The sequence below is a fragment of the Hemiscyllium ocellatum genome, chromosome 9, assembly GCF_020745735.1.
Source record: "Hemiscyllium ocellatum isolate sHemOce1 chromosome 9, sHemOce1.pat.X.cur, whole genome shotgun sequence".
In the NCBI taxonomy this organism is placed as follows: domain Eukaryota; kingdom Metazoa; phylum Chordata; class Chondrichthyes; order Orectolobiformes; family Hemiscylliidae; genus Hemiscyllium; species Hemiscyllium ocellatum.
The window spans coordinates 113,767,161-113,779,188 of record NC_083409.1 but is presented as its reverse complement, the minus strand read 5'-3'; the positions used below and the strand labels follow the sequence as shown (position 1 = coordinate 113,779,188).

The following is a 12,028-nucleotide window of genomic DNA, read 5'->3' as shown; positions in this document are numbered from 1 at the left end:
CAAAGCCTTCAGAGTGTGCCCCTTCTTCAGCCCAGTGACCATAGCAACCACCTTCACAACCAAGAAAGGAACAAGGAAGTCTTCAACTCCCTTCCAGCCAGAAGATGGCACTGCCCAAATCTGGTTTCCTCTCCTGCAGCACCGTAATTTCCAAGTGTTATAGTTTGCTCAGGGAGTCCATTTTGCTGTGGCAACATACACCTTTACAAGCACATGACCACCCAGAGCAAGGGGCAGTGATGGTGGAGGCACCAATGCCCATTATATCTCATGGTTGACCAGAAATGGCTTTGTGCGTAGGAAATCATGTCTCACAAACTTGATTGAGTTTTTTGAAGAAGTAACAAAGAGGATTGATGAAGGCAGAGTGGTAGATATGATCTATATGGACTTCAGTAAGGCGTTCAACAAGGTTCCCCTTGGGAGACTGATTAGCAAGGTCAGATCTCATGGAATAAAGAGAGAACTAGCCATTTGGATACAGAACTGGCTCAAAGGTAAAAGATAGAGGATGGTAGTGGGGGGGTTGTTTTTCAGACTGGAGGCCTGTGACCAGTGGAGTGCCACAAGGATCGGTGCTGGGTTCTCTACTTTTTGTCATTTACATAAATGATTTGGATGCAAGCATAAAAGGTACAGTTAGTAAGTTTGCTGATGACACCAAAATTGGAGGTGTAGTGGACAGCGAAGAGGGTTACCTCAGAATATAACAGGATCTTGACCAGATGGGCCAATGGGCTGAGAAGTGGCAGATGAAGTTTAATTCAGATAACTGCGAGGTGCTGCATTTTGGGAAAGCAAATCTTATCAGGACTTATACACTTAATGGTAAGGTCCTAGGGAGTGTTGCTGAACAAAGAGACCTTGGAGTGCAGGTTCATAGCTCCCTGAAAGTTGAGTCGCAGGTAGATAGGATAGTGAAGAAGGCGTTTGGTATGCTTTCCTTTATTGGTCAGAGTATTGAGTACAGGAGTTGGGAGCATGTTATGGCTGTACAGGACAATGGTTAGGCCACTGTTGGAATACTGCGTGCAATTCTGGTCTCCTTCCTATCGGAAAGATGTTGTGAAACTTGAAAGGGTTCAGAAAAGATTTACAAGGAAGTTGCCAGGGTTGGAGGATTTGAGTTACAGGGAGAGGCTGAACAGGCTGGGGCTGTTTTCCCTGGAGCGTCGGAGGCTGAGGGGTGACCTTATAGAGGTTTACAAAATTATGAGGGGCATGAGGAAAAAGTAAGGTCTGCAGATGCTGGAGATCAGAGCTGAAAATGTGTTGCTGGAATTCCTGATGAAGGGCTTATGCCCAAAACATCGAATTTCCTGTTCCTTGGATGCTGCCTGACCTGCTGCGCTTTTCCAGCAACACATTTTCAGCTATGAGGGACATGAATAGGGTAAATAGGCAAAGTCTTTTCCCTGGGGTCAGGGAATCCAGAACTAGAGGGCATAGGTTTAGGGTGAGAGGGGCAAGATATAAAAGAGACCTAAGAGGCAACTTTTTCACACAGAGGGTGGTACGGATATGGAATGACCTGACAGTGGAAGTGGTGGAGGCTGGTACAATTGAAACATTTAAGACTCTCTGACTCTAAATCTCTCCCTCCGTTACCAACCACCAATCCGGAATGTTGGAATGATTTAAGATCAACTGTTTATGGCCACTTTAGACCTTCTTTAATTATCAGGTCCTGGAGTGGGACTCGGATGTGGATTTTCTGACTCAGAGGCAGGGATGTGGCCCATGGTGCCCTCTGCAAGACTCTGTACAGTATCAGTGAAGACTGGCATTACCAAGAAAAGGCTAAAAAGCGACCTGATGGAGAACTTTCAGATTAGGAAGGGATTACAACACAGTAAACACAGAAAATACATGTTCACAGGGGAGACTAAAGATGTAAGACAATCACTAATATCCAGTTGGGAATTCAGGAGAAATCTTGATTCAGGGAGTCGGGAGAGTGTGGGATTCCCTCCCACAAGGAGAAAGGGGCATTTTTACAATGAGATCTTTTTATAAATGAGACCATTTATTTTCTTTGTTTGTGAAATAAAGTTTTGTTCTTTTGTTAACAGAACATCAGCAGCCTCAACCGAGCGTGAGCAATGATGAACCATCATGTTAATCCAATTACAAAGATATAACACATGGTCTATCAAGCCAGATTTCACTGTAGAACCCAACTTGTCAGGTTTACCATTGGCTGGAATCATCACAATGTGGTCACAGACAGTAGATTTGTCTTGGTGCCTCAGTGATGAGCTTGCAGCTCTGACAGCTCATTGGTTTCCCACAAAGTGGGGCAGTGAGTGCCTGGAACACACTGCCAGGGGTGATGGTGGAAGCAGACACAATAGCAGCTTTCAAGAAGCACCTGGACGGATACATGAATAGGAAGAGCGTGGAGGAACACAGGTCCTGTGAGTGAAGACATGGAAGGATAAAATGTGCCAGCACAGGCTTGGAGGGCTGAAGGGCCTAGTTCTGTGCTGTATTGTCACTTGTTCTTTGTTCTTAGCACCTCCTTTGGAGTTTCGCAGGAGCTCACATATTTCTGCACATTCGGCTTGAACTTCCAGCTCAAAGCTAAAACGTCACCATTGTAATCATGTTCCCTGACAAACACTGTACTGTGCCAGTTTGTACTTTGACAACACAATCTCCATGTGATCCCAGTTGTGGTTCAGTGGGCAACACTCCCAGCTCAGATGGTGGTGGCTACACCTCAGATACTTGTAGACAGATTGGCTAAATGGAATTCACTTTATTATCACACGTACTCATATGAGTCAAGTGAAAAGTTTATAAATCGACACATTACAGCACCATCTTAGATACAGATTGTTCTGGTATAGGATGTTTCGTTAACGCAAACTCACTGTAACGGGATTGTCGAACTGGGGACATTGTTTCTAAAACGTGAACTTCTAAACGTTGTTGGCTGTAACGCAATTACATTGCTAACAATTTAAATGCTATTTCTAAAGTGCAATTTTTCTATAATGCAGGGTTGCACAAGAATACAACCATCACATTATATAAGGGCTGCCTGGACAAAAGTAGCTGAAGAAAAATTCCTTAGGGGAAAACAATAGAAAAGTAAAGAATAAAAAGTTCAGAATAACAGTCTTTCCAACCCAGTCCATCCTGGGCCCCAGCTGCAGCTAACTGGAAGAGAACCATGCACTGACTCGCTAGCGCCTGCTGCAGGAGGGGTCTGTCCTTGGTGACATTTCTAGAGCAGTGACCCCAGCGAGCACTGCACTATCCCAGATGCTGGCTTGTGGGTGGAATATTAAGCCTAATCATTCGGTTACTGGCCAGTGGATGAAGCATCGGGGAGTTCTCCCCAGTGTTTTTGGCTCCAATATTGAAATAACATCCCAAGGCAGCTATTTCTGGTCAGTATCCCACTGCTCTGTGGGGAAGGCACTGTATGCAGATCAGTCACTGCCTTTCCCACATTACAGCAGTGACTAACATTGTCCAAGTAACTCATCAGCTGTAAAGGGCTTCAGAAAATGAAGATGTAAGCACCTCACTTTCACTGGTGTGTGTGAGAATGTGTATGTGTGTATTCGCCTGTGTGTGTGTGTGTTTGTGCATGTGCATGTGAGAGAGAGTGTGTGTGTGTATGTGAGTGAATGTCTGTGTGTAAGTGTGTGTGTGAGAAAGTATGAGTGTAAGTGTGTGTGTGTGTGTCCATCTGTCTCACTGCATTTCTCTCTATAGCTTTCGCTGCCCGTTTTTTGTTCTCTCTCTCCCCATTGTGCATTCATTCTCTCCCTGCAGAAACACATTGGTCATTTGTTGATGAGTCTAATTCTCATTCCGAACTCCTGTTTTATTTTTCTGCTCCCGATAAACAGCTCAATGATTGTGCAGAAATGAGACTGTGATTAAAGTGCTTGTTTAAAACTGATTTTGCAGCCTGTTCTGCCTTGTATGCTGGCCAATAGTTATCTAAAATAAAAACAGATCATCTGTTCATTATGACAGTGTGGTTCACGGGAGCGTGCGGTATACAAATTGACTGACATGGTTCCTCGATGTCAAACAGGGTCTACATTTCCGAATTACTGCATGGGTTGCAAAGCACTTTGGGACATGTTAATATTATGAAAGGAGCATTGTCAATGAAAGTTTTTTTTCTCTTTATCAAGATCCATCTATACCTCTTATGATTTTATAAACCTATCAGGTCACCTCTCAACCTCCTACACTCCAGTGAAAAAGCTCCCAGCCTATCCAGCCTCTCCTTATAAGTCAAACCCCCCCATCCCCAGCAACATCTTGGTAAATCTGTTCGGAAACCTCTCCAGCTTAATAGTATTTTGCTTTTCCCGTACCCTGTCACCTTCACCGGAAGAAGGAAGAGTGATCGGGATGTGGTGATGAAGAACAAAGCAGAAATTAACCTGAAGGGATGGACAGGAGAATTATTAGCTGGAGAGGTATAAAATGTTGATTGCTGTGTTGGGCAGGCAGTTACTAATGAATATACACTTCGAATATAGAAACCATTAAAGCATATAGGAGATTATTAACAGGGTTTTTTATGAAATATTTCTGATGTGCATCCATTAGTGACAATGTTCTTAACACTGCTGGAATATTATCTCACTGATTATAAAAGACAGCAAGCATCATTATCTCACTTACTGCTGCACTCTGGACTGCAGGTCCTGTCATTCTCCATTAACACCGTCGGCAGCTCGAATTCTGTGAGACAATTGCTTTATCAGGCACCCGTGGGATTCCTCTCGCCTAGCGGTGACGGCTTGGTGCTGGGTCCAAGTTTCACTTCAGAACGGGTTTGTGTCCATGTAACACTCTGGTGCACAGGTTGGGGGACTGTTCCCAACGACACTCTGACTGTCATAGAGTCAGATTAGATTACCTACAGTGTGGAAACAGTCCCTTCGACCCAACAAGCCCACGCCAAGCCTCTGAAGAGCCATTCCCCTACATTTACCCCTGACTAATGCACCTAACACTACAGGCAATTTAGCCTTGCCAATTCACCTAACCTGCACATCTTTGGATTGTGGGAGGAAACCCACGCAGACACAGGGAGAATATGCAAACTCCACACAGACAGTTGCCCGAGGCTGGAATTGAACCTGGGTCCCTGACACTGTGAGGCAGCAATGCTAACCACTGAGCCACCGTGCTGTCAGAGTCACACAGCATGGAAACAGACCATTCGGTCCAACCAGTCCATGTCGACATAATCTCAAAGGAAACTAGTTCCACCTACCTGCTCCTGGACAATATCCCTCCAAACCTTTCATATTCGTGTACCTATCTGAATGTCATTTAAATGCTGTAACCATAACCACATCCACCATTTCCTCAGGAAGTTCATTCTTCATGTGAAGCACACTCTGTGTGAAAAGAGTTGTCCCTCATGTCCTTTTTAGATCTTTCTCTCTCACTATAAAATGTGCCCTCTAGACTCTAGGGAAAAGACACCTGCTATTCATCTTATCTGTACCCCTCATGATTTTATAAACCTATAAGGTCACCTCTCAACCTCCTACGCTCCAGTGAAAAACATCCCATACTATCCAGCCTTTCTTTATAACTCAAACCCTCCCATTCCCAGCAACATCCTGGGAAAGCTGTTCGGAACCCTCTCCAGCTTAATAATATCCTCCCTATAACAGGGCAATCAGAACTGGACACGGGATACTCCAGGAGAAGTCTCATTAATGTCTTGTACAACATAAAGTCCCAACTCCTCTACTCAAAGGTCTGAGCAATGAAGCTAAATGGCTCAGTGACAGTGCCCAGTGATACTCTGACTGTGAGCCATTATAGACTGAAACATCAGGGATGAGGATAGAAGTTGGGACTGTTCTCTTTGGAGGGAAGAAGGCTGAGAGGAGATTTAATAGTGGTTTTCAAAACCATGAGTGGGTTGGATAGGACAGAAAGACAGGAAGTAGAAGCAGAATGAGGCCATTCATTCCTTTGAGCCTGCTCCACCATTCAATACTGTTTCCACTTTCTCCCCATCTCAAACTATATCTAAGTCCTTTTTGAAAATATTCAATATTTTGACTTCAACTGCTCTCTGTAGCAGAGGATCCCCCAGAAAGTAACTGATCCCACTGGTAAAAGGAAGAAGAACAAGGGCTCTCGACTTAAAGTGACCTCCAAAAGAAGCAAAGGCCAAGTGAAGAAAGCCATTTTCACACAGTGAGGAATTAGGGGGTGAATGCACTGCCTGGAAATATGCCAACTCCAACGGATAGAGTTTGCCTCCTGACTCCCACAGATGCCAGTTTCTGCTCGGGCTCCTTGATGCCACACTCGGTCATGTGCGACTTTGATGTCAAGGGCTGTCACTCTCCCCTCCCCTCTGGAATTCAGCTCTTTTGTCCATCTTTGACCTAAGGCTGTAATAAGGTCAGGAGCTAAGTGACCCTGGGGGAACCCAAACTGGGCGTCACTGAGCAGGTTATTGCTGAGCAGGTGCTGCTTGATAGTCCTGTTGATGAGCCCTTCCATCACTTTACTGAGGATGGAGAGTAGACTGATGGAGTGGTAATTGACTGGGTTGGATTTATCCTACTTTTTAAGTATAGGACATACTTAGGCAATTTTCCACATTGTCGGGTAGATGCCAGTGTTGTAACTGCACTGTTAAAGCTTGGCTAGTGGAGCGGCAAATTCTGGAGCACACGTCCTCAGTACTATTGTTGGAATGTTTTCAGGGCCCATTGCCTTTGCAGTATCCAGTGTCTCCAACCATTTCTGGATATCACGTGGAGTGAATCAAATTGGCTGGAGACTGGTATTTGAGATGTTGGGGACCACTGGAGGAGCCCGAGATGGGTCATCCACTCAGCATGTCTGGCTGAAGATTGTTGCGAATGTTTCAGCCTTACCATTTGCCCTGATATGCTGGGCTCCCCCATCATTGAGGATGGGGATACTTGTGGAACCTCCTCCTCTAGTGAGCTGTTTTATTATCCACCACCATTCACGACTGGATGTGGCAGGACTGTAGAGCTTAGATCTGATCCATTGGTAGTGGGATCGCTTAGCTCTGTCTATCACTGGCTGCTTATGCTGTTTGGCAAGTTGTCCTGTTTGGTAGCTTCACCTCATCTTCAGTTGTGCCTGGTGCTGCTCCTGCACTCTCCATTGAACCAGGGCTGATCCCCTGGCTTGATGGTAATGGGTGAGTGGGGGATATGCCAGGCCATGAGGTTACAGATTGTGCTGGAGTACAGTTCTGCTGCTGTTGATGGCCCACAGCGTCTCATGGATGCCCAGCCTTGAGTTGCTAGATCAGTTCGAAGTCTGTTGCATTTAGGACGGTGATAATGCCACACAACATGATGGAGGGTATTTTCAAAAAAGAGCAAGACTTTGTCTCCACAAGGACTGTACCAATATTGTCAAGGACTGATGCATCTGCAATTGGCAGACTGGTAAGGATGAGGTCAAGTATGTTTTTTCCCTCATGTTGGTTCCCTCACCACCTGCCGCAGACCCAGTCTAGCAATTATGTCCTTTAGGATCTGACCAGCTTGGTCAGTAGCACTGCTGCCGAGCCACTCTTGGTGGTAAACATTGAGATCCCGCACCCAGAGTACATTTTGCATCCTTGCCATCCTCAGGGCTTCCTCAAAGTGTTGATCAACATGGAGGAGTACCCATTCATCAGCCATGTGAGGGTAGTCTGTGGTAATCAGCAGGAAGTTTCCTTGCCCATGTTTAACTTGGAGCCACGAGATTGCATGGGGTCTGGAGTCAATGTTGAGAACTCCCAGAGCAACTCCCTCCTGACTGTATCCCATTGTGCTGCCCCCTCTGCTGGGTCTGTCCTGCTGGTGGGACAGGACATATCCAGGGATGGCAATGGTGGTATCTGGGACATTGTAAGGTCTGACTCTGTGGGTATGACTGTGTCAGGCTGGTGTTTGACTGGTCTGTGAGACAGCTCTCCCAGTGTCGGCACTAGCCCCCAGATGTTAGTGAGGAGGACTGTGCTAGGTCAACAGGGCTGAAACTGCCTTTGCCTTTTTCAGTTCCTAGGTCGATGCCAGGTGATCTGACCAGTTTCATTTCTTTGAGACTTTGCAGCAATTGGTACAGCTGAATGGCTTGGTAGGCCATTTCAGAAAGCAGTTGAAAATCAACTACATTATAGTCACATGTAGGTCAGACCCAGGTAAGAATGGCAGATTCCCTTCCCTGAAGGAGATTAGTGACCCAAGTTGGTCTTCCCAATAACTAGCAATGATTTCATGGTCATCAGTAGATCCTTAATTCCTGATTTTAAAAAAACTGAATTCAAATTCCACCATGGCGGGACTTGAAGCCGGATCCCAGGACATTACCTGAGTTTCTGGATTAATAATCCAGTAGCAATATCACTCAGCCATTGCTACCCCACAGAACTCAGTTTTAATCAGAAAGGTTTCGATAAAAATATCTTCAGATCATCGTCCTCCAGATCAGAGTGAGAACTTTCTTACATTTGAGACCAATAGTCAGAGGAACGAAAGATGGGATGTGAAAGATTAGATTAGATTCCCTACAGTGTGGAAACAGGCCCTTCAGCCCAACCAGTCCACACCGACCCTCCGAACAGTAACCCACCCAGACCCATTTCCCCTTGACTAATGCACCTAACACGACGGGCAATTTAGCATGGCCAATTCACCTGACCTACACATCTTTGGATTGTGGGAGGAAACTGGAGCACCTGGAGGAAACCCATGCAGACATGGGGAGAATGTGCAAACTCCACTCAGACAGTTACCCGAGGCTGGGATCGAACCTGGGACCTTGGTGTGTGAGGCTGCAGTGCTAACCACTGAGCTACCATGCCATCCCTGGAGAATGGACGAAGGAGAAGAGAAGAGGAGAGGAAAGAAAGTGGGAGGCAAGAAGAGACCAGGAAAGGGGAGGGAAGGTCGGAGAGAGGACAGGGGAAGCGCCCAAAAATAGGGTAGGAAGGGAGTGAGGAGAACAGGAGGTGTGGAGGAGTGTGTGGAGAGGAGACCAGAGGTGGGCAAAAGTGAGGAGAGAAGAGTCTGAGGTAGACAAAATAGGAATGGAGGGGCACGGAGGAATGAGAAGAGAGCAAAGGAGAGCGATGTGAAGGAAGGGAATCTTGGAGAAGGCTGAACGAGGGTGCGGGGAGAGTATAGGAGTTTTTGGAGATGGTGTTCAGGAGCCCGAGGGGATTTGTGGAGGTGGTGTTCAGGGTGGGGGGTGTTGGAGAGATGGTGTTCGGGGTGGGGGGGGGGGGGAGTGCAGGTGTGGAGATGGGGTTTGGGGGCTGGGAGTGGGGGGGTAGTTGTGGAGATGGAGTTTGGGGGCTGGGGAAGTGCGGGGGGGTAGTTGTGGAGATGGGGTTTGGGGGTTGGGGGTGGGGGGGTAGTTGTGGAGATGGGGTTTGGGGGCTGGGGGAGTGGGGGGGTAGTTGTGGAGATGGGGTTTGGGGGCTGGGGGTGGGGGGGTAGTTGTGGAGATGGGGTTTGGGGGCTGGGGGGGGTGGGGGGGTAGTTGTGGAGATGGGGTTTGGGGGTTGGGGGTGTGGGGGGTAGTTGTGGAGATGGGGTTTGGGGGCTGGGGGGTGAGGTTCTGGAAGCAGTGGAAGAGGTGAACTTTCAGAGAAATAGTGCGAAAAGATGAAGTAACCCCATTTTAACTTTGAGAAACCAAACAGCAATTGCTGAGAAAACTCTGTAAAGACTGGGCAGACAAAAGAATGGGTAATTCAGATCATCCGCCATCATTTCCACCACCTCCAGCGAGATGCCACCACCACATTCCCCTCCCCTCCCTTCTCCGCAAGAACGCCCAGTGACCCTTTCAGAACTGATGCTAGCTGGGAAAAGGGTGGTATCTATGTTGGAGATGGGGAGGGTGGGGAAGGTACGGTGGTTGGAGGATCAAACAATTGGTGGAGATGGAGCCCAGAGAGAGAGACAGAAACAACAGCTGGACAGAGGAACATGACCTGGGGGAATGAATAGCTGCTAATGGAGTCCACCAGTAACTGACAATGGGTTGTTTGTGGTAGCAGTCCAGGTGATGACACAGCCTGGTGTGCGGGGCTTAGGATAAGGAGATGGGGACTTGATATTGAGTCCGGAGGGCTACAGGGTTCCCAAGCTGAAAATGAGATGCTGTTCTTCCAGCTTGTGCTGAGCTTCTCTGGAGCACTGCAGCAAGCCTGAGACGGAGATGTTGGCCAGGGAACAGAGTGGGGTGTTTAAGTGGTGAGCAACTGGAAGCACAGGGTCATCTTTGTGGGCAGAACATAGGTGTTCTGTGATGTGGTCAGATAGTCTGTGCTTCATTTCCCCAATGTAGAGGAGACCACGTTGTGAGCAGCAAATGTATTAGACTAGATTGTGAGAAGTGCAGGTAAAGTGTTGCTTCAGCTGGAAGGTATGTTTGGGCCCTTGGATGCTGAGGAGGGAGGCGGTAGGTGGGCAGGGGAAGGTGCCGTGGGGCTGTGGGGCAGTGTTTGGATAAAGGAAGAGTGAACCAGGTTGTCCTGGAGGGAATGGTCCCTACGGAAGGTGGAGAAGGGAGGGGAGGGGAACGTGGTGGTGGATCTCGCTGGAAGTGGCGGAAATAATAGCTGATGATCCTAGTGACCTATTCTTTTGTCTTCCCAACCTCTTCCTCACTACCATCAATTCTGGAGAAGGGTCACTCAACCCAAAACATTAACTCTGCTTTCTCTCTCTGCAGACATTGCCAGATCTGCTGAGTTTTTCCAGCAATTTCTGTTTTTGTTTCAGATTTCAACATTTGCAGTTCTTTCTTTTTGATTGATTTTACTGTTCTCTCAGTTTCTGGTATCACGCAAGCAAACAATTTTATAAAAAATAATTTTTCAGTTAAATTGATAATCTGTAGAAAGATTGAACTCCATCTCACTTAGACTGAACAATAATAAGCTGAAATGGCAGTGGTTGATTAACCTCTGACCTTTGTAGACAGCCATCAGCTTTGAATCATTGAGCCTTTTTAGACCAGAATGTGACATTAATTTTCTCTCAACATTATTCATTAATAATTGGCCACAATCGCCCAATATTGATTAAAGCTGAAGAGATGGTGACACAACATGGTCAGCTGTGGATAAATTCGCCTTTCATTAACTTTTGTCTGTGTCAGGATTTGTTCATCAATATCCATTGGAGCAAGCTGACAACAAATGAAAAATCAAACCAGGCCAGTTAAGTGACTTTTAGTTACAAGGCTTGGCTTAACCAGGTCTTCTTTCATTGGGAGTCATTACAGGATCAATGGTAACAACAGAACCTGTCAGAATTGATCTCATCCCGATTCATCACTGTACAAAGCAGGCCTATTACTTAACAGGAATGCTCAGGAGCCACCAAGACCTTTCATCTTATTTCCTTTAGACTTCTACACACAGCAATGTTAGGTGCCACTACTGTACGTTTTGTCCATACATTCCCACAACAATCGACACACTTAAGGAACAAGGGTAAGCAGAAACCGAGCATTTGGGTTTGATGGATTGAAACATACTCACCAACGACTCCCAGAGCAATGTAACCGAGAATCACAGCAATAAACAGCACACAGCATAGGATGTCAGTACAATGCCTAAAGTATGGAGAGAGAGAGAGAGAGAAAAACAGAAGGTACTGTCAAAGCAGCAACAACACAGGATCAGACAATGCCATTATCTCCAGCAACCTCCTCTGCCATTCTATTAGATCACAGCTGATTACTCACCTCACCCTACTTACTCCCATCTTTGCTCTATATTTTTCTGTACTCATAACCAACAAAAATCTGTTGATCTCACAGGGGCAAGAGTAATCTATTTGACAGCTTCAGCATGTTCCGTTGTCCAATGAGATCATTATTGATCTGTAATTGAACTCTATTTAACTCCAGATAAACTCCAGTCTTCTTATCCATTCACCCTTTACTGGTTCCAGCATCTGTAATCCCCAATCACAACAAATATCTGCAAAATACAACAACAATGGGTGCTGGAAATCTGAAACTG

General features: G+C 46.3%; 1 protein-coding gene across 5 annotated transcripts in view; it reads right to left on the bottom strand.

Annotated features, from left to right (window-relative positions):
• The window catches only part of LOC132819204 (choline transporter-like protein 5), a 291,145-nt gene that overhangs the window by 104,677 nt on the left and 174,440 nt on the right, over positions 1-12,028 (bottom strand). For all 5 annotated transcript variants that reach the window (XM_060830657.1, XM_060830660.1, XM_060830658.1 and 2 more), the window contains exon 3: positions 11,543-11,616. In XM_060830657.1, the coding sequence (XP_060686640.1) occupies positions 11,543-11,616 (74 nt within the window). The remainder of the gene's footprint in view (positions 1-11,542; positions 11,617-12,028) is intronic.